We start from the raw sequence: 21,582 nt of genomic DNA on the forward strand, positions 1-21,582 counted from the left end.
AGCGTGTCGCGCTCTCATTACAAAGTTTATGGGTTCAAACCGGCTGTCTCTCCTTGTTTTTTAGATAATCTTTTATAGAAATATACATACACAGCTGAATGAATCGTTTACCGTGTCATTAAATAAAGCATGAATGGTGTTCTTTGAAAACAAAAGTAATGCAAAATAATTTGTATGCAAGACCTCAAACCTAGGATCAGGCTTGAAGCCGCGGTATTCAACTTGGTTTCAGTAAAGGGCTATTTTTCAGATATTTCTCGGGCGCTTCACTCAGTTCAGTCACATCAACAACTCTTCTCACGACAAGCACAGGCCACACTGGGAGCGGTAAACGGCTGATTTAAAGATATTTCTCTGGCGCTTCACTCACTTCAGTCATCTGAACATCCCCCTCAAAAGGACAGGCCAGGCCGCTTGGGACGGTTAAATCTGTCAGTGAGACGATGAATATGCCTGTCAACTCAGTAGCAGCCCAGCAGCCCAGCCCAGCCCAGCCCAGCCCAGCCCAGCCCAGCCCAGCTTTAGTATTTATCTGTCTGCAAAAGGTCTCTCAGACACATGACCGCCTCTGTGGTCTAATGGTAGAGCGTCCGTCCGGTGAGCGGAAGGTCCAGGATTCTATTCCGGGGCCGCGTCATACCAAAAGACGTTAAAAAATGGTACCCTGTGTGTGTGTGTGTGTGTGTGTGTGTGTGTGTGTGTGTGTGCGTGCGTGCGTGCGTGCGTGCGTGCGTGCGTGCGTGCGTGCCTGCCTGCCTGCCTGCCTGCCTGCCTGCCTGCGTGCCTGCCTGCCTGCCTGCCTGCCTGCCTGCCTGTCTGTCTGTCTGTCTGTCTGTCAGAACTGAACTGAACTGAACTGAACTGAACTGAACTGAACTGACTGACTGACTGACTGACTGACTGACAGCAGATCGACGACTTGGTGCATGGAAGTTGTCGATGACCAAATTGACGTCAGGTTTTCCCGATTTTTCGCACATCTAAGTTTTAGGTCTAGGTTTAGGTTTAACAGTAATAGCCACCGTTTTAAGTTCCGTCAGTCGCAACTGTTTTAAGTTCCGTCGATTCCAATAGCTGTTCAAAGATATAACGAATTAGAGATATACATATTCTTTGGATAGATATAATAGCAATAGAGGTCGAGGGTCGAGAGATGTTATATAAAATATGTGTGTGTGTGTGTGTGTGTGTGGGGGGGGGGGGGGGATGTGAAGGGAAGGGGGCGCATGTATTGTTGTATTGACACTTATCTGAAACATGATGAAACTTTAGTGGCTATGATACCATGTATATCATGTCCAACATTGTGCAACACTATCAAGAGCAAAACAGCCATTCAGCCTCCCTGCCCCATGCGTTATGAGTTTTAGTCACCTCTTCCATTAATACAAGTTAAATACTAAGAAAGACTGCACAACGTGTTTCAAGCGACATTCTGAGAGAAGTTTATCTTTAATCAGTTGGGTATTATATAACTACAATGTGAAGTGCTGCCGATACCCAGACATCCCCCAAGCCTTCGCTTGTCATGCCTAGAGAACATCACATGAGAACACGTTAATAGAAATGTGTCATGAGTTTCATGGTTGTTCAGATAAAACGTTTGTGCCGAAATGACTGATAAAGCGCAATTCATATTTTATAGTTCGAAATGTGCACTAAAAAATGGTAACATCTATATACATATCCCACATAATATTGCACAAATATTATTCATACCCAACGAATAGAGTTGCTCTTTCAGTCTTCGAATTAATCAATAGTATCTGTCTTTGTGGTTTAGGCATCTGTTGCGTACTGGAAGTATCATGCAACGTGCCACGTACGTGTGGTATTACATTTTAAGCCCCCGTAAGAAAACCTGGACCGGTGCTTAACGGGGAATGTTGCGAGCTTATAACCCGCAAACAAATGATTCCCATGGCCTGACAATCGATCCTATACACACATAAGCCAGATTTATCATTTAACAGCGCTAATGTGGCCAACAGTAATCTTAGTAATCTCGCGGTATATCCGAACATTTATTAATAGAAAGGGGTTTTTCCAGACAATTCACAACCGTCGGTAAATCAACTTTGGGCTGCTTTTGGGTACCTTCAGAAGTGCTCATACCTGCATTTTTGGTCTGCAGTCGCTTGGCACTGCCCACTTTGGCCCAGGTACTCCTTTAGTGGGTGCAAACCCCCCTTTTAGGAGGAACTCTTTTTTAAGGAACTTCTTACTTATTGCATGAACCCCCAACTCAACTCTCACCCTTCAACCGGAGCCAATCCAATCGCTCCCTTTTCACCGACCGACGAATCGCTTTTCTCCCTTTCCCTTCTTTTGGCTCGCTTACCCGGGCCCCGCTTTGGCCCCGCTTTCACCCCGCTACTGCCCCGTTTTAACCCGCTTTGAACCCACTATTGTTTCGCTTTCACCTAGAATTACCACTAATCGCTTTTCCGCCTTTCCGTTCTTCTCGCTTTCAACCCGCTTTCAACCCGCTTCTGACCCATTTTAACATGCTTCTTCGAAATTCCTCGCTTTCACCTAGAATGACGACTGCGCTTTCAAACGCAATTAATTTGTCTTGTCTTATCTTTCATTTATTCACATTTTTGTCATAAAATATAACTACAACCAAATTAAAAAATAAAATACATTTTTTTAAGTCAATATATTAAGCCTACTTCCAGTCAATATACTTCTTGCACGGCGTATTTATTTCTGCTTTTCTTGCGAGTTGGTGTTGCTGCTACTCAATGCAGCTTTAACTCTCTTTCGAATTGTCAGAATTTCTTTTACAACTAGTCTTCAGGTTTTATACTGTTAATTCTTTACCTTCGCATTTTCGGTTGTCTGTAAAACAAATTATTACATTATTGTACTTTATCTTTTGCAGTAACAAATAAAGGAAATATATTTTATTCATCATACATGTTTTTCCATTTTTCTTCTTCCTTCCACTTTTCACACAAATCCACCAAGTGACTACACCGGCTGCACCGGGAGCATCTGGGCTTTGCACCGACCGCCGAAAAACGCAGTTTAGCAAGCCGGTACCAAGCCACTCGAAAGGCACCGGCTACACCGAGAGCATCTGGCCTTTGCACCGACCACCAAAAAACGCAGTTCAGCCAGCCGGCACCAAGCCACCCGGAAGGAAGCGGCAAAGCACCAATCACAAGCCAGATAACTAATGTCAAAGGCCGTCGCATCCGCCATCGGCTGGCCATGGCGGAGCACGTTTCATCACCACACCCAAGCGTGCTCGCTCCGTCTTGTCGCATCTCTATCGATGGAGACGACGATTATGCACATGCATCTGGAGGTGAGTACGTTCGTATATTTCGCTCCACGTCTTTTATTTCTCGCACAGAGCGGCCATTCTGTCAAACAGGGACGAAGCATGTTCCAAAGCTAGTTCTCCCTTAGCCAATTGCAAGTTCTTCTTTCATCACAGAAAATGTCACCTGCTTTGGCCGCTCCCTGGTGCACGTTGCAAGTCTTTCCGTGGCGAAGAAGCAGGCAGCGTCATTCTTGTATGTAACGTAAATGCGAACCTCAACACACACAATGACCACGCCCTCACAGTCACACAGTGTATACGACTATGGTATTTCATCCGACCGACAAACAAACTGCACTTTATTATCATTAATCAACATGCACCACTCATTGATTGTTCCATTCGATTGTCTCTATTCCATTGCTGCTGTACAGGCCGAACCGATGTCACACGACCCTGGGCCCTCTCCCCCCCCCCCCCCCCCCCCCCCGGGCTCCCCCTTGGCTCCTCCACCCAATCCTGTCATGCAGCATAAATTGCAAAGGAAACAGTTAATTGTATCATCGATTAATATTCCTTTAACATCTGCCATTTCTTTCTTCTAAAAACCTAACCTAAATGTCAATAACATTGTTGACATTGGTCTCTTTGTGTTTCCACTTGGTTGTAACCATGGTAACAGTTCTGTCATTATTCCAGTATCATGAACCAATGAAAAGTGACATTTATTGAAACCTTTACATCTAAATTTCAAAGAAATTGATTTTTTTTGGTTGGTTTCCAAGGTATCAGAGATTTGTGGAGTAATGATGGTTTTATCTTGTTTTGGCTGTGAATCACTTGTGCTCCTTGTGTTGGACATTGTTGCAGACCCTCACCAAAGATGGCTCTGCGGTCGCCGACACAATCTCCTGACACAACTTACCACAGCCCCTGATAATCTCTTCCTTAAGGAACATTGTGAAAGGTAGGTGATTTTATACTTTGGTCTCATTGTACTCAATAATATTTGTCATGTGGTGTCCTGTATTTGTGGTATCAAGCACCCTGCTCCTAAAATAGCAAGGATTTATCTAGAATTCCAAACAAGGTGCCATTGGCAGGCAATTTGGGAAAATTGTGATATTCAAAATTTGATTTTTGAAATGTAACATTTTAGATTCAAATCAGGAATTTGTGCAGTAATTTGCTGCAGACTTGGGGCTGAATATGGGCCTCTGACCAAGTCTAAATAATCCCCAAATAGATTTACATGACAGGTCCATTTTTGTGTGTATATTACAGCAATGGTGAAGGAGTGACTATCAGCAATACAGTTTACTTGGCCCAGCTTAGTTAGCACAAATTGTCTCAGGCTGTCGATTGTGGCTCTCACTTCACAGATCTTGTGTTCCCCTTCAATCCTTAGGGCAAGTTGTGTTTTTGTTAGGCTAGGTTAATCACAACTCTCTGTTTAACCCTTTCCCATCAAGTACCCCTTTATGATCATTAGGGTTGGGTACCCGGTTCCCATCAAGCACCCCCATACAATCCTTAGAGTTAAGTTCCCCTTTCCGATCAAGCACCCCTATAAAATACTTAGGGTTAAGTTCCCCTTTCCGATCGAGCACCACTATACAATCCTTAGGGTTAAGTACCCCTTTCCGATCAAGCACCCCTATAAAATACTTAGGATTAAGTTCCCCTTTCCGATCGAGCACCACTATACAATCCTTAGGGTTAAGTACCCCTTTCCGATCAAGCACCCCTATACAATCCTTAGGGTTAGTTATGTGGAAGGGCATGGGTTAGCTATCTCTGTTACTTGATCCAAAGTAATTAATGGAAAATCCTTGCCATTATTATCAAGTTTATCAAGCTCCGCAACGTCTCTGACAACAAATGTAACTTATGCTTGGTTTCAATAAGCGCTCCACTTTGTCAATTTGCCAAGCCCCCGGAGTGTTTACAACGGCTGGTCCTATGTTTGAGTTTTTTGTTTCAATTGTCTTGCGACCATGGAAACATATGATACAAAGGATTCCAGAGAATCTCTTCATTTTCAGGAGGAATCTAGAGTTGTCATAGTTTTGTAGACTTGCTTTGGAGCATTCCGATATTTCTTCTTCAGTGTCTGTGGGAGAGATGAGTATGACACCAACATCTGAAGTGTTTCATCACTACATGTCCATATATCATGTCCGTATACCATGTCCCAGACTTGATTATTTACTGCCGTGGTGATACTGGAATACTTTCATTCACTCACACACATGCTCTACAAGACTGGCAGAGTGATAGGCCGATGGTTCAATCCCCTGTTGGCCGTGTCTTTCCAAATGATGGTAAAGGATGGTACTTGTTTTTAGGCTGATGGTTGGGGTTTAGGAAAACCTCAACGATGGTTTATGTGGCTGTGTTGTCTTGGTTACAAACCGAGGTCCAGTTCACCAAGAACTTGTTTGTGGTTGCTTTCTGTCTTTTTATGAGTCTTTGTGGTATGGGTGGAACAGTTGTTTTGTTTTTTTCAATTTAGCTGTGCAGAGTTGTGTCCCTTAGGCATACCTGCAAGGTAGAGGAAAGTTGGTGGTTTGAAATAATCTTGTCTCTCTTTAAGACCCCAGATCATATAAATCCATCACCCTCATTCTGTTCCATCCCTCATCCCTTCTCAGATCCATCTGATAGTACTCATCCCATTCTCAGCTCTATCAGCCTGTACGCTGTGATGCAACTTGAATACTGTTCAAAGCAGCATTAAACCTACCTCACTCATTCACTCACTCACTTATTCTAACATCCTATGCTTATCCCATTCTCAGCTCTTATCAGCCTGTACACCATGATATAACTTAAATTATGTTCAAAGCAGCATTAAACTTCACTCACTCACTCACTCACTCACTCACTCACTCACTCACTCACTCACTCACTCTACCATCCTATACATATCCCATTGTCAAATATTAAATATTATTGTTCCTTATACAATTGTTTTTTCAACAGTATACATAACTTTAGTGAAGAGATGGTATGTTAATCTTAAAATGAATGCCAGAAACCGGTGATCTTGGGTTCGAATCCTGGTTCGACCTGATTATGTTTCTAACTTTTTCAGCACCATTCCCATGCTCATGGATTTTGCCTAAGTGGTAAACATCTTACACCTACATCCATTCAGCATTACCGATCACTGATTTAGTCCCTCATTGAACTCAACTGCCCTCCTTCGTAAGATATAGCATAAATATCCTGTTTATGATGTAATTTCAATAACATTTGACATATAAATGGTGATGTCAGCATTTAGTCCCACATTTACCTTCACGTCTTATGTTTTCTGTAAAAAATTTTTTTGCATAATTATTCTTTGTTTTTCATATCAACCAATGTATCAGTTAGATCTTCTTCCTCTTTTCCACTTTTCACAGCACCACATGTGCACATCCACTCTACTCATGGTCTCCAAATCACCCACCACTACACTTGCAAATGTCTCTAAGAATACGGTTATATGTACTTCTCATTCAGTAGAGACTTGAAACAAGTCTAACCGATCACCCGCCTTTCTGTTACTGGAAGTAGCATACCAATCAAAGGCGAGATCACGAACGGCCTTGTTTACCTCCATCAGCTGGCCATGGAGGCACATGTCTCTTGTGCCCTGCATCACGAACATGGTGGTTCTGTCTGGTCAAATCGCCATCGCTTGTCAGGGACAGCTATTAATTCATTCGTATATTGTACTCAACAGTATTTATTTCTTGCATGTAGCTGTCATTCTGTCAAATAGGGACGAAGCATGTTGGAAACCATGTCACATGACTTGGCCATTCGCAGCCCTCTAAGACTTTGTCACCTGTATTTACCGCCCTCTGGTGCGCATTCCAAGTGTTTTCATGGTGAGCAAGTGTGTTCATGGTGAGCAAGTGTTTTCATGGTGAGCGAGCAGGCGGCGTGCCTCCTGTATTGTTGTATGTATTATAAAGGCGACCTTCAAACACTGTCCACGCCTGAACAGTGTAAACAAACCGTATTCAACTACTGTGTTTCCGACAAAAACACCTCCCTTTATTATGAGTATTCATACATTATGCTCCATTCACTGACCAAGTTGTATGTCTTTATTCCATTGCTGCTGTACAGACCTGCTGACCCGATGTCACACAACCACGGCCCTCTCCCCCCTGGCTCCCACTCCCAAGGAAACAGTGCATTGTCTCATCATTTTGTATCTTTAAAATCTCTTCTTTTTTCTAAACACGTAACCTTAAAGTTAATAATGATGCCGGCTCTAGTCATTCGTGTTACAAGTTCATTGTATCCATGGTAACAGTACTGTACTTTTTCTAGTATTCTGAACGAGGAAAAATCACATATAAACACCTTATTCATAAATTTCCATTAAATTCAATTTGTAGTTTATTTCTATGATATGAGGACATTAACGTTTGCATAGTAATTATGGTTTATCTTGCTTCCTTTGGCTGTCAATTAGTTGTGTTCATTGTGTTGGACATTGTTGCAGACCCAGATCATCATCGTTGTTCATCCACCGATATCACCTCCTGACACAGACTCCTGACACAGCCTCTTGACGCATCCTCCAGACACATCCTTCTGACACAACCTTCTGACACAGCCTCCTCGCAGCCCATTGATATTCACCTCTAGATGGAAGATTGTTTAAGGTAGGGGATTGTTTACCATGGTAGCCACTGTATTCGCCTTAAAAGCACCCCACACCAATATTTCATTTGCACCAATGGGTCCTATTTTCTTGTGTATATTGTACAGCAATGTATAACCAGGGTTAGAAATTGGCACTAGTCCTATAGTCCTTGCCAAAGTGCCAAATAGTAAAGGTATCCTAAGGACAAGTAGAATTTTGCCATTTTTAGAGGTTTTGCTATATGCTATCATTATAAGGACTAGTGGACTGAAACTGTTAGTTTCTACCACTTATAACTATTATCAAACAAGATTTGATGTCACCAATGTCTGAACCAAGTCTCTTCTCTTCCTCTATATCCCTGACAACAGATTCAAGTTGTTGTGGCAGGCCCTAGGGCACTTATTGTGGCGAATATGGTGCTAACTTTTTGTCTCTGACATGAAAGTGTGTTTAGATTTTTTGTTTGAATTGTCTTGTAATAGGTCGTACAAAGGAATCCATAGAATTTCGTCATTTTTCAGGAGAAATCTACTTTTGGCAAAACATAGACTTGCTTGGCACATTTTACATATTTCAGTGCAGTGTCATACTAGCCCTGTCATACCCGTCAAAGTATGAGTGGGCGTGACCTGCTTCAGTACTACATTTCCCTATACCATGTATACCCATGTGTATATTGCTACATCAACCCGTTGCTGTTGGGGTTAACATAGCCTTGCTCCAAGTCTGTACTGAATGATCAGTCCATGTGTATATTGCTACATCAACCCATTGCTGTTGGGGTTAACATAGCCTTGCTCCAAGTCTGTACTGAATGATCAGTCCATTTTTGTGTAGTCATTTTTTGCTTATAACAGGCAAGTCTACATTAGCAGACAGTACTCTCAGGAACAACTTGTTCTTATTATTTTTATTATCTAGGAATTTTCATTTAAACTAATAATCATTTCCTTAGAAACATGTGTCAAGTCAGGGTTATCAGTATGTCTACACGGGTGATGATACCGTACATCATGTGATATAATGACTGGCACATAAAGGGTCCTGTTTATTTCCTGACTCCTGGAGTGTCTTAAGGTATTTTTGCCATCATATGCCAAACACAAGACATTTTGTGCCCCAGATATATGATATGTGTTCTGATACTTTCACTTGATTTCTTCGAGGCCTGTATGTATGGTATGCTCCTTATCTATATTGATATATATTATATATGAACTGGTGCACCACTAGTCGTAACTCTGTCAACGTATGTCATGTAAGTCACTTGACTGATGACTTTCTTATGAGGTGACTAGAGACATTCCACTTTATTTTTTTGTCATATTGTGTATGACATATTTCCCCCCACAATAGCTTGACTGTGAACTATGAACTAATAATATAACATACAACATACTTTGCACTAATTCACTGCGTTGTTGACAGTGATATGATAATAGCAAAGTGGTCAAACTGCAAACACGCTGCCAAATATTTTATATTGACTTTGAATCGTTCATCATATATCGTGTCGCTCTGGAAATGGTCTGTTTCAGCTCTTGAAACATGTCTGATTGTCTCTTATGGAAAAGAGCTTCCATAGGACATATCGCTCGGAATCATACGATATACCCGGTGGATAAATCACTGACATGATCGTTTACTTAGTGTAAGCTATACACGTTCAAGTCTAACCCCAATGATTATAACCTTATGTTTTTGGAAATTTAGTTACTGCAAGGTCAAGGTCAAGACCTTCAAATTCTGGAAAACTTTACATCTAAGTCTGGACAGGAGTTCCTGATTAAGGGAGATATGTTTTAAGGGAAAGTCATTTCTGAAGACCATGCCTTTATTTCTAGTTTGTGACTACATTGCTTTATGATTCATGGATTAGAGCTGCATCACTAAAGGCCTTAGTAAAGCTTTCTTAAGGTAGTCATATGTACCAATTTGACCTGTAACAGGATCAGGTGCATATGTCAAAACTATAAGAAATATGTTGGGATGGTCTGAGTTATGTTTCAACCGGTTGGACCCGCGGACTAAATACGATGTCAGCACAGTTTGGCCCTCTCATCCATGGGTTAAGTTCCGTTCTAGCAATTACAAAGAAGCCATTGTGATATGGAACTATTTCAGGGCTTACATCTTAGTGGCCACGAAAATGTCGCTTGTGCCAGATTAATGTTCACGTTGTAAGAGCCTTACTGTTTGCGGACCCAGTTGATTACGAACGTTACTGTGTCACAATGCTCCCAGACAAACGTCAGTGAATGCTTCATCACTCAACAAGGCATAATCCGGAAGAACACACTCCCTCTTGAGCACCGTCTTCTGGGGTGTCTTGGGGATTGGATAGAGATCATTATGTAGGTTTTCATGGCATAAACTGTCCCGGGGATCGAACATTTCCAGGTTTTATGTAGCGTAACGTGTTACCACAGTTGGTAAATTTCGGCCAAAGCACGTTTTGTATCCAATTATTCCTTTAACCAATAGAATGGGGTAGGTTGTGGAGTGGGGATGTTGTTCAGTCAATGCAGTCATACAACAGATACGATGGATTTGGTATACAAAGGTGTGGGGAAGTTATAGTGTTACGTCACATCCGGTACATGACAAAGGTGCAGAGGGACATGACATAGATCATTAGATAAGCACATTGACTGGATGGGGTGGATTAGCCAAGCAAAGTTGATGCCATTGGAAAGTTAATTGTTCCATCACTAAGCCAGATGATGGTATATATAGATTGTGTCCATTAGCCCGCAGTAGGTTACTATGACAACTCTCCATTGAGATACAAAACACAATATATAAATATATAAACTAGGAATACAAGTTGTATATGTACATGTTCACGCCAACCCTGCATCGGACTTCAAAATGTGTAATAAGGTCTGGTATTAAACGTATTTGTTTTATAAATAATATGTCAGTTCTATAATGTTTTGTCCATGAGAAATTAAATTACATTAATCTACATTGTTGTACAACTGCAAGAGATCGGTCTTAAAAAGGCACCATGTATGGTACCATAATAAAATATTGCCAACATTTTCAAAATTACTTGAACCTACAGCAGGAAAACGCTTGGCGAGTCTCACTTAAGCTTACAACTTGTGACCATAATCTACCTATTTGAACAGGGAGATGGGGCAAATTAGCTTTAACCAAAAGACAATGTCCACTATCTGACATAGGTGATGAAATCCATTGTTTGTTTATTTGTCCATCTTTAAAAAACGAAAGAAATTTTTTTTACAGATTCTACTACATGTATTCTACAAATATGTATAACATGAATTTACTTTTCAAGGATGCACGATTAGGAACATTGAGAAAATTGTCCAAATTCTGTAAAATCATAATGTCATTGTTTAAATATATGAAGTACCTCTCCCTTCTCTTGAATTGCATATATATTGCTACCTGAGTGAATCTATATTAATATGCAAGCATGCTCGGTAAATCTATATTAATATGCAAGCATGCTCGGCAAACATGTTCTTGTATCTATTTATATTTATATGTATATGTTTTATGTTGTTGAAATAACTTTGTACCGCTGATGCCGCTGGTGGCGATCTGAGTGTAATAAAAGTTCAGTTCAGTCAGCATAATGTTCGAGAAAATCCCCAAATGATACATGTCTTCGACATGACCACTTTACTGCCACCAACCAACATAGCCACAATGTATGATGTTGGGGGACTAAAATTAACCATGTCACATATGAGAATCGAACCCACGACCAAAAGAACCTGGTTCGGATATGGGGTCAGTTGGTACTAACGAAGTCAGTTGCGGGGCAGCGGGCGCTGCATCGGTAAGCAACATGGGTTGCTTGGCAATGGTTGTTGCAGGGCAGCGGTTGCTGCAGTTGGGGTTGCTTAACAGGGGTTAAGCTCATTGCTGCAGTCCACCAGTACCTCCACATCCGCGACCATTTCATCCAATAATATCTCTTGTCTTAATTTGAAGCTCCGCTATCATGCATGATGGCGGAGCCTGTCATAATGGAGCCATGTCCTTATATAAAAGTGAAAACAAGCCATTCAACACAAGAGTTCACTGATATAGAATCATTCACTTTACCACAGAGAACACTGATGTAGAAGCATTCACTTAAACACAAAGTTCACTGATATAGAATCATTTACTTAACCACAGAGAACATTGATGTAGAATCATTCACTTCAACACAAAGTTCACTGTCATACAATCATTCACTTCATCACAGATTAAACTGACATAGAATCATTTATTTCACCAGGAGTACACTGGTATAAAATCATTCACTCACCACAGAGTACACTGGTATAGAATCATTCACGTCACCACAGAGTACAATGATATACAATCATTCACGTCACCACGGAGTACAATGATATAGAATCATTCACGTCACCACAGAGTACAATGATATAAAATCATTCACGTCACCACACAGTACACTGATATAGAATCATTCACGTCACCACAGAGTACAATGATATAGAATCATTCAAGCCACCACAGAGTACAATGAATCAGAATCTTTCAAGTCACCACAGATTACAATGATATAGAATCATTCACGTCACCACAGAGTACAATGAATCAGAATCATTCACGTCACCACAGAGTACAATCATATAGAATCATTCAAGTCACCACAGAGTACACTAACAAGAATAACACACTCTGTTTATATTGCTTTGGAATATTTTCCAGTATCTTTCAAATATTATTATCAAACGTTCAAGAATACACATTCTTTATAGTCGAGTGAGTTACTCACAGTAAGATATGGTGTTATCAAATATTGTTTTCCTTATGAAGGGGTGAATTGGGAAGAAACTTGATAATTTGGGTTACCCGTGTCCTATTTTTTTAACAAGGCACTGCTGTCAGTTGCATGCCTTGAATCAAGTGACCGGTACACTATATGGTCATGATACATTCGACCTGTGAAGATCCGGGATAGCTTAGTTCTTCAGCAACCCATGCTTGCCGTAAAAGGCGACTATGCTTGTCTTAGGAGGCGACTAACGGGACCGGGTGGTCAGGGTCGCTGACATGGTTGATACATGTCATCGATCCCAATTGCGTGGATCGATGCTCATGATATCAACCACTGGATTGTCTGGTCCAGACTCGATTATTTACAGACCCCCGTCATATAGCTGCAATATTGCTGAGTGCGGCGTTAAAAAACCAACCAACCAACCATAATATATTCACTTGTACAACACATTTGCGGAACAGGTTGCTCTGTTGGTTCACGTGCCGCTATCCGCTGTGCAGATTTACGCATGTTATGTCTGTGTCTACTGATAATAAACGTGGGTTCGAATCCATGATTCGCTCTGACAATGTTTCAGTATCAAATCCGTGCCCTTACCTTTTTCACAAAGAAAAAGTCGAACAATTTCTTTCACACTACAGCAAACTACGTTTATAACGAACATGCTTATAACGAACTGACGGATATAACGAACTTTTAGTCCCCACCATTTGTTGTATATATGCTGTATGTATGCTTATAACGAACTACGGTTATTACGAAATCAAATTAGTAGCCCCCTCGAGTTCGTTATAACCGTACTCAACTGTACATTGTTTTTAAGACATGTTCAGCCAACATTCCCCATTTATATTTTAACAAAACGAAAAACTTTCCGAGATTTGCTAAAGCTATTTTTTTTATACATTCTCAGATCCTCAAACCCATCCACTCCGAAACCCCATCCGACCCGTTCATCAACATCAAATGTCGGCACCCTCAGGTCCAGCGCCGCGGTTTGGACTTTTCGCGCAATTAACCTCTGGTAAAGAGTTCTTAAAAATTCGACATTCGACGCGAAACCATCTCCTAGAATATTCCTTATATACATGAACTACGACGATTTTTGTCTACCTTTCGAATTGATTGTCAATGATTCATCCAATAAATACACTTAAATCTGACTCAATCTGTCAATAAAACTATATCCTGGTTCCTTCAGTAGAAAAGTAACTTCCTTGTGTTGGTCGACCAACTCTGCTATTGACTATTGGACATTGTCAGTTTGCCACGCAACTCGACCAAATCAGCTGTGAGATAAATCACCAGAAATAGCATATGGTCATGACAGTATGGGGCGTTGCAGTCACAAGGTGCAACAATCGATGCGCTTTTGTTGTCTCATGCTGTCAATGTCAGCTGTTGTTGTTTCACGCCAGACAGTCATATTCCATTACAGCCCTTAAATTAGCCAATCTGGAACAGGAAACCAGTGGTTGATAGCAGGATCAACATCACACGCCCATCACTCATTAAAACCTACGAATACCTTTGTAAACCAGTCCGTAAACGGAAAACGGTCGCTCGAATACAACAGACATGTCAATGACGGGGTTCAATGCACGAGGTTCACGTCCTAAAAGAGAGATGGCGTAACAACACACTTAACAATGTCAATATCGGGTGTGACCCACATTTGCGTTGACACAGGCGAGGCAGCGGCAGCGCATTGATGACACAAGATGATTGAAAACAGCCAACCGGGTGTTGTTCCAAATGTTCCCTAAAGATTGGTCCAACTGAGCTAGCGTTAGCGGCTGGTTCTGATCCTGTCGTAGGCGTCTCTCCTCTATCTCATCCCAGACATGTTCTATGAGGGAGTGGTCTGGGAAACAGCCGGCCATGGCAATACAACAATGTTACGCTGCCCCATAAAGAGTGTGAGAACATGTGCAACATGTTGGCGGCGTTGTCCTGCAACGTGACGTTACGTCCCTCCATTTGCACAAAGGATAGAACATGATCTCGAACGATGTTGTAACTGTAGCGTACGCCATTCAAATTGCCGATCAACAACGATGAGTTGTGTTCTCCCATTAGTTGTGATGCCACCCCATACCACGACACTTCCACCCCCAAACTGCTTACGTTGAGTAACGCAAGCGTCGAACGTTCTCCTGGTTCCCTGTCGACCCTTGCACGACCCCATCAGGGCGGCCCGGATGAAACCCGGACTCATCTGTGAACAGCATACTGTCCAAGTCTTGTTTTCCTATCCTCGGATGCTGTCTACACCAAACCGCCTCCGTGGTCCTGTGGTAGAGCATCCGCCCGGAGAGCGGAACGTCCCGTGTTCGAACCCCGGCCGCGTCATATCAAAAGACGTTAAAAGATGGTTCTTGTTGTCACCCTGCCTGGCGCTCGGCATTAAGGGGCTAAAACAAGGACCGGTCGGCTCGGAGTCAGTATGTCTGGTTGAGGTATTCATGTTAAACTGCGGCATGGTATAACAGTGTGCTACAAATCGGCATCAGTCCGGACTAGTACAAGCACACACACACACACACACACACACACACACACACACACACACACACACACACACACGTACGTCGCTATATAAGTGCAATAATCTTGGACGCGACGTTAAACCCCATTTCACCTCACCCCCACCGTAACTGAAATACTAATCAAAAAGGTGATTTTTCTTTGAGGCAGGATATATTTCGGTCACTGCTTCAAACCAGGCAGTTAACTTTTACCGAAAAGAGCCAAACAATTTAAATTCAATTCACTTACACGTTGATGTGTTTTTCTCTCCACCATGTTTGTAACCAATTAATTTCGGGACCAGAACGTTGGTCCAGTATTGACAGAAATCCGGATTAGTCACAGTCCGGTTGACACAGATACCACTGTAGTACGTAACATTAAGGTTATGTACTTTCCGAACCAACGCGACGTAATTGTTCTTTTTTTATTAATGCGTTCGTGTTTTCGTGACCATGACACATTTGTTCTACTTGTCAGATGATCTTTAGCGCGAAAATATCCGAGTATCGTCTTGCATTATTTGTGCCCCGTGAAGATCCGGGGTCTCTAGCAAAAAATGCTTGCCGTAAAAGGCGACTGTGCTTGTCGAAAGAGGCATCTAATTATAACGGGGTCGAAGGGTCAGGCTCGCTGACTTCGTTGATGCATGTCATCGTATCCAAAATGACGTAGATCAATGCTCATGATATCAGTCACTGGATTGTCTGGTGCAGACTCGATTATTTACAGACGGTGTCATATAGCTGGAAGATTGGTGAGTGCGGTATTAAACAACAAACCAAACAAACAAAACTTGTATTGATTGAAAATCTTGACGTGGCGTGGCTCTCTTCAGCGTGGTGTGTGTGTCTTTCTGTGGGTTTCTAGGAATGTTGTATGTGAAGCGAAGTGACTTACAATTTACCTGGAAGCAGTATAATGTGGGGTATAGGTGGTTTTATTGGTCCCGCGTTAGGAATTATACCACGAGCCGGAGGCGCATATATCCCGGGTGATACAATGAGAGCTATAACGAATTTAGAGAGAGAGAGGGGTGGGGGGTGGGATTGGTGAGAGAGAGAGAGAGAGAGAGAGAGAGAGAGGGAGAGAGAGAGAGAGAGAGAGAGAGAGAGAGAGAGTTCTAACTCTTAGCACAATGTAGTAAACATTAAGTTAGTGGAGTAAGATTGAACTCACTTTTAATTGGCATATTTTATTTGAGAAGGCAGAGTGGACCAGGTGTTTTAACCGCAAGGCGAGAGAAAGAGCCGCTTTAACGACTAGGCTTCTTAGCTTATCTTTTTACTTGATACCGTTTTCATCGGATAAAAAGAGTTCGCCTCCAAAACAAGGTAAGTCGCTTCACAGGAAGTTAAAAAACCCACTGTGCTCCGCCCTCCGCCCTTTGGTGCCATTGTGGACTAAACAACCTCATGTGTTAGAAGGTACATATTTCCTGATGTGATGGGAAATGACTAATTATAATTAACAAATGAAGTTACATAACATGTTTCCTTTAATTAATATTCCATACATATATGTATGTGTAGAACATATGGTATCTTGAAAGTCCTGAAAATATCAACTCACGATATATGGTTAAACGCACGATGATATAAACACGTTATTGGCAAGGATCGGCTGCTCCCCCTACCCCCCAACCCGACCCCTTCACGGATTCATAATATGGATAATAGCCTCCCTCCACCCCCACCCCCCACCCTGCACAAACACACACTATTTCATACAGCATCATCATCAGCATACTCATCGTCGTCATGAATCAATTATTTAAATGAAACAGCATGTTAAGGTTTTAGTATAAATGACAGGATCTGTTCTCATGTTGAACTGCGAAGATTGAGATAACAAATCATGCTAATGTACTTGTTAGACCGGTGAAGATTCCTGGGTAGAATAGGTCTTCAGCAACCCATGCTTGCCGTGACTACCCTTGTCGTAAAAGGCGACTAACGGGATCGGGTGGTCAGGCTCGCTGACTTGGTTGATACGTGTCATCGATCCCAATTGGGTGGTTAGATGCTCATGATATCAATCACTGGATTGTCAGTTCCAGATTCGATTATTTACAGACTGCCGTCATATAGCTGGAATATTGCTGAGTGCGGCGTTAAACAACCAACCAACCAAACCAACTTCCTTGTTAGAGCGTATAAAGTCCCAAACACGTCACCCCAATGATCATTCAGAATGGCTGCGGGTGTATTGGTAGTTTTCATGCTGGCTCTCGCTGTTAGACACTCTGTTCAATGGAGCGGGTAAGATATATAATTTAATTTAGATGATTAACTTTTTTCACGAAAATTGAAACAAGAAGTATTCTAAAAGCAGAATTCGTTTTAGCGTCCTACTGATAGTGTTGTGTGTTTACTTCAGGCGTTTAAAGAGAGACTACGCCCAACTGTTCAAAGACCATTTTCATTCCTAACCGTTGTAATATATGTCGTATATCAACCTGTTATATGACTGTGATTAATGGCGGCAATGGTTTGTCGAAAATTGTTCTACAATTTTAGATTTGTGTTAACAGACAAAAACATTGATCGTTTGTACGAATTCAATCAAATGTGCAGATCAGTCAATCAGTCAATAAATCAAGCAAGCAAGCAATCAATCAAGCAAGCAATACTTTATTCAGTATGAAGGCCATAAGCCCATATACAAATAACAGTTTACAAGAATGGTAGAGGCAACATACATAATTTGAAACATTGTTTAACAAATACTTTCTTCTTTCATACGCATGATAATTAAACAGGCAAGTTGATTTTATTTTGTTCTGTATCGTCTGTGGCAATTATGGTTTTAAATGTATGCATACTAACATTAGTTATACATGTCTTTGGTAGATATTTACTTCTGCTGGCATCAAAAGTTGCAGATACAAGTAGCAAATGAAATTCGTCCTCTATACCTCGATGACATAAAGGACAGTTTCTCATGCATATATCGATTTTTTTTGCCATCTACATTCATTTTATCTCAACCGTAATAGTCCACCTCTAAACTCCACTAAAATATTTCGAAGCTATAATTCGCTAATTGCATAAAGATATTTTTCTGGTTCTAACAAACTTTTAAATTATCTATAATGGTTATAACATGAACTGTTATAATAGCAGATATACAATTTTGATAAAACATTATTAGCACCCCATTTCTGGTGTCCCCCCGCCGTGATATTGCTGGAATTTTGCTAAAAGCGGCGTAAAACCGTACTCACTCACAAACTATTAATAGCACAATCCATTAACGTTCTTATTGAACATGTTTTTATCTCCAACTGTTTGTGACATTCAAATAAAATTAAAACCATGAGAAAAAAGAAGATATCTAGTATACGAACCGCAAAAGAAACGTCACCTGGTATTTGTCCAAACACTGTAATGATACTTTGAGACATATCAAAAAGATGAAACTTGGCAAAACTGATCATCAAGGTTAAAATTAAAATGTTAAATATTCTTAAAGTGAAACACAACACTAGTCTCTGAGAAAATGGCATCACAAGTCAGTATCTCGTGTGTCAGCCATGTGCATTGATGACTGCCGTGCAACGTCGATACATGGAATGGATGAGGCGGTTGATGAAGGCCATAGGCACTTGAGCACACTCTGAGGAACGCCTGACATAGTTCAGCTGTAGTTGTCGGCCTTGGTCGGACGTCATTCAGCCGTCCTTGAATCTCGTCCCACAGGTGCTCAATGGGATTTAAATCGTGATTGAGGACAGGCCACTGCATGGTTCTGATGCCATTCTGCTGGTGGAAGTCTTTTGTTGCTCTCGCAGTTTTGGCACGGGCGTTTTCATGCTTCAACTCGTGGTTGCGGCGACGTGCCAAATGAGGAATGGCGTGTGGTCCCAAGACTTGATCAATGTACCGAGCTACTGTGACACCATTGCCTCTCCCTGGACCGATGTTCTGGAAGACCACAGGGCCGACCTTCTGTGCAAGACCAATTCGACCCCACACCATGATTCTCGGACCCCCCAACGAGTCTCTCTCAACAACACAAGCATCCAAATAACGTTCCCCACGGCGTCGCTAGACTCTCACTCTGCTATCTGCTGTTGAAATGCAGTAACGGCTCTCGTCTGTGAAGAGGACTCTTCTCAACTGCTGGTGGCGCCAATGCTAGTGCTGTGTTACCCACTGAAGACGGTACTGGCGATGATGTGGTGTCAGAATGGGTCCTCGGTGTGGCCTGTGACAGTTGAGGTACCGCTCGTCAATCGTCGACGCACGGCCAGTCGAGCAGTTTCCGCAGCAGTAACAAAGCGATCTTGAAGATGCTGTCGCACAATTTGACGATCCTGACGTCGGTTGGTGACCCTTGGTCTTCCAGTACGTGGTCAGTCATCTGTGGTGTTGGTGGTCCTTACCGTTGCTGGAGCCTGTATATGGTCCTTACGTGGACTTGAAATGCATTGGCTACTTGCCGGGCGGTTTGTCCAGCTTGCAATCGTCCAAGGTCTTGGTGTCGCTGATTTCTTGTCAATCTTGGCATGTGGTAGCAATTCAATAACGAATGCATGTTTTCGGATCTGGGTGTATTTATATAGGGCATGAAATAGGGGAACACATGTGCATTTCAATTTGCATGGAACTCACGTGCATCGGGTTACCATGGCCGTTGCCGTGATGCGTTTGGTCGATCGGTTTTATTGTCATCTGCTTTGTTTTTTTATCATCAAATTTCATTTTTTCCGGACAAGGTATGTTAAATTTTAGAAACTTTGACAAATATTACCCAGGTATTTAAATGACAACTGTCCATGCAATGTTACTTGGGGTGACGTTTCTTTTGCGGTTCAGTATATTTGAAGCCAACTTTTTATACCCCACATTATCTAAATAAAGTAACATGTTGTACCCTTTTTTATGGAGGGGTCATCATGCATTGATAATATTTTACACCAGTATCCAGCACTACGAGCCAGTGAGTTGATATACATTGGATATCGGTCATATTAACCAATCACCATAAACTATATCATGTTGTTTTTGTGGTCCTATGTGAAAGTTCCTAAAGGAGATTGTACAAGGCAGTCAGTGGGTTTTCGCTATACTCTCAAATCTATTGATTGATTTGTGTACAAAAGAATAGGACTTATCTGACATCCAATAACTTTAAGCGTGTTAACCAAGGCCAGTTCCACGGACCTATCTAAGTGTTAAGACGATCGTAACCACAATACTTTAACGTAGACTTATTACAGTCATAACGCTAAAATGGCTTTGTAGGACGGAACACTGAGCTCACTTTGATCCAAAATTATTGTTATTGCCCCCGTGACTGCGTTTTTACAGAAATTATATGGTAGACATTCAGACAAATTAAAATTTAAGTAAAAATGATACATCACGTGTCAACATGCTATGTTATGCTGTCCCATACTGTGACCGTTACATGGACTTTACACACATATTTACGCACTGGAATTTACAACCCCTAAAGATCCGGTTTAGAAAAGGTCTTCAGTAACCCAGGCCTGCCGTAAAAGGAGACTATGCTTGTCGTTATAGACTCAACTGTTCACAGAGCACAGTCACATGGCTGGAATATTGCTGAGTGCCGCGTGGAAAAACAAACAAAATCAAAACCCCAAAATACAACCTGGTACTGACGTTAGAGCATTGCATGCTTACCATTTTGACGAACACCTGATGTCGTCACTAATTCATTCAAATAATTTGCACCATATTTTCCTTTTAACGCCATATGAAATCTGATTCGGCAGATATTCGAGAGGCTCGCTGATTTGGTTGATGCATTTCATCATATCCCAATTGCGTGGATCGATGCTTATGATATCAATCACTGGGTTGTCTGGTTGAGACTCGATTACTTATTGCCCAGTGCGGCGTTAAACAAACAAACAAACAAACAAAGATATTCGAGACTGATTATTCTCTGGCGTTGACGTTTTGAATTAGATATTTCATTAGTCTTGTGACTGCATGTCCTGCCCTGTTGACTATGTAAATGCAGTATCTGTTAGAGGTAACTTACATTTGTAAAAGACCCGTGAAGATTCCGGGATAGAATAGGTCTTCAGCAACCCATGCTTGCCGTAAAAGGCGACTATGCTTGTCGTAAAAGGCGACTAACGGGATCGGGTGGTCAGGCTCGCTGGTTGATGCATGTCATCGATCCCAATTGCGTGGATCGATGCTCATGATATCAATCACTGGATTGTCAGTTCCAGACTCGATTATTTACCGACCGCCGTCATATAGCTGTAATATTGCTGAGTGCGACGTTAAACATCAAACCAACCAACCAACCAACCAACCAACATTTGTGAAACCGTATTAATAACTGGCTTTTTGAAGCTGTAGTATC

At 41.7% G+C, this 21,582-nt stretch overlaps 1 protein-coding gene across 6 annotated transcripts in view; it reads left to right on the forward strand.

Moving 5' to 3' along the window:
* Positions 1–3,179: 3,179 nt before the first annotated feature.
* Positions 3,180–21,582, forward strand: part of LOC124143125 — a 48,733-nt gene continuing 30,330 nt past the window's right edge. Inside the window, exons 1-5 of one of the 6 annotated variants that reach the window (XM_048388036.1) lie at positions 3,180–3,316; positions 3,449–3,527; positions 4,145–4,241; positions 7,400–7,471; positions 7,782–7,944. In XM_048388036.1, the coding sequence (XP_048243993.1) occupies positions 7,928–7,944 (17 nt within the window). In that variant the 5' untranslated portion in view covers positions 3,180–3,316; positions 3,449–3,527; positions 4,145–4,241; positions 7,400–7,471; positions 7,782–7,927. Of the gene's footprint in view, positions 3,317–3,448; positions 3,528–4,144; positions 4,242–7,399; positions 7,945–17,409; positions 17,493–21,582 lie in introns of those variants that run through there. The other 5 variants (XM_048388042.1, XM_048388049.1, XM_048388035.1 and 2 more) reach the window with 5 other exon arrangements.

Source organism: Haliotis rufescens, unplaced genomic scaffold, assembly GCF_023055435.1.
Source record: "Haliotis rufescens isolate VD_foot unplaced genomic scaffold, xgHalRufe1.0.p SCAF_10, whole genome shotgun sequence".
In the NCBI taxonomy this organism is placed as follows: Eukaryota; Metazoa; Mollusca; class Gastropoda; order Lepetellida; family Haliotidae; genus Haliotis; species Haliotis rufescens.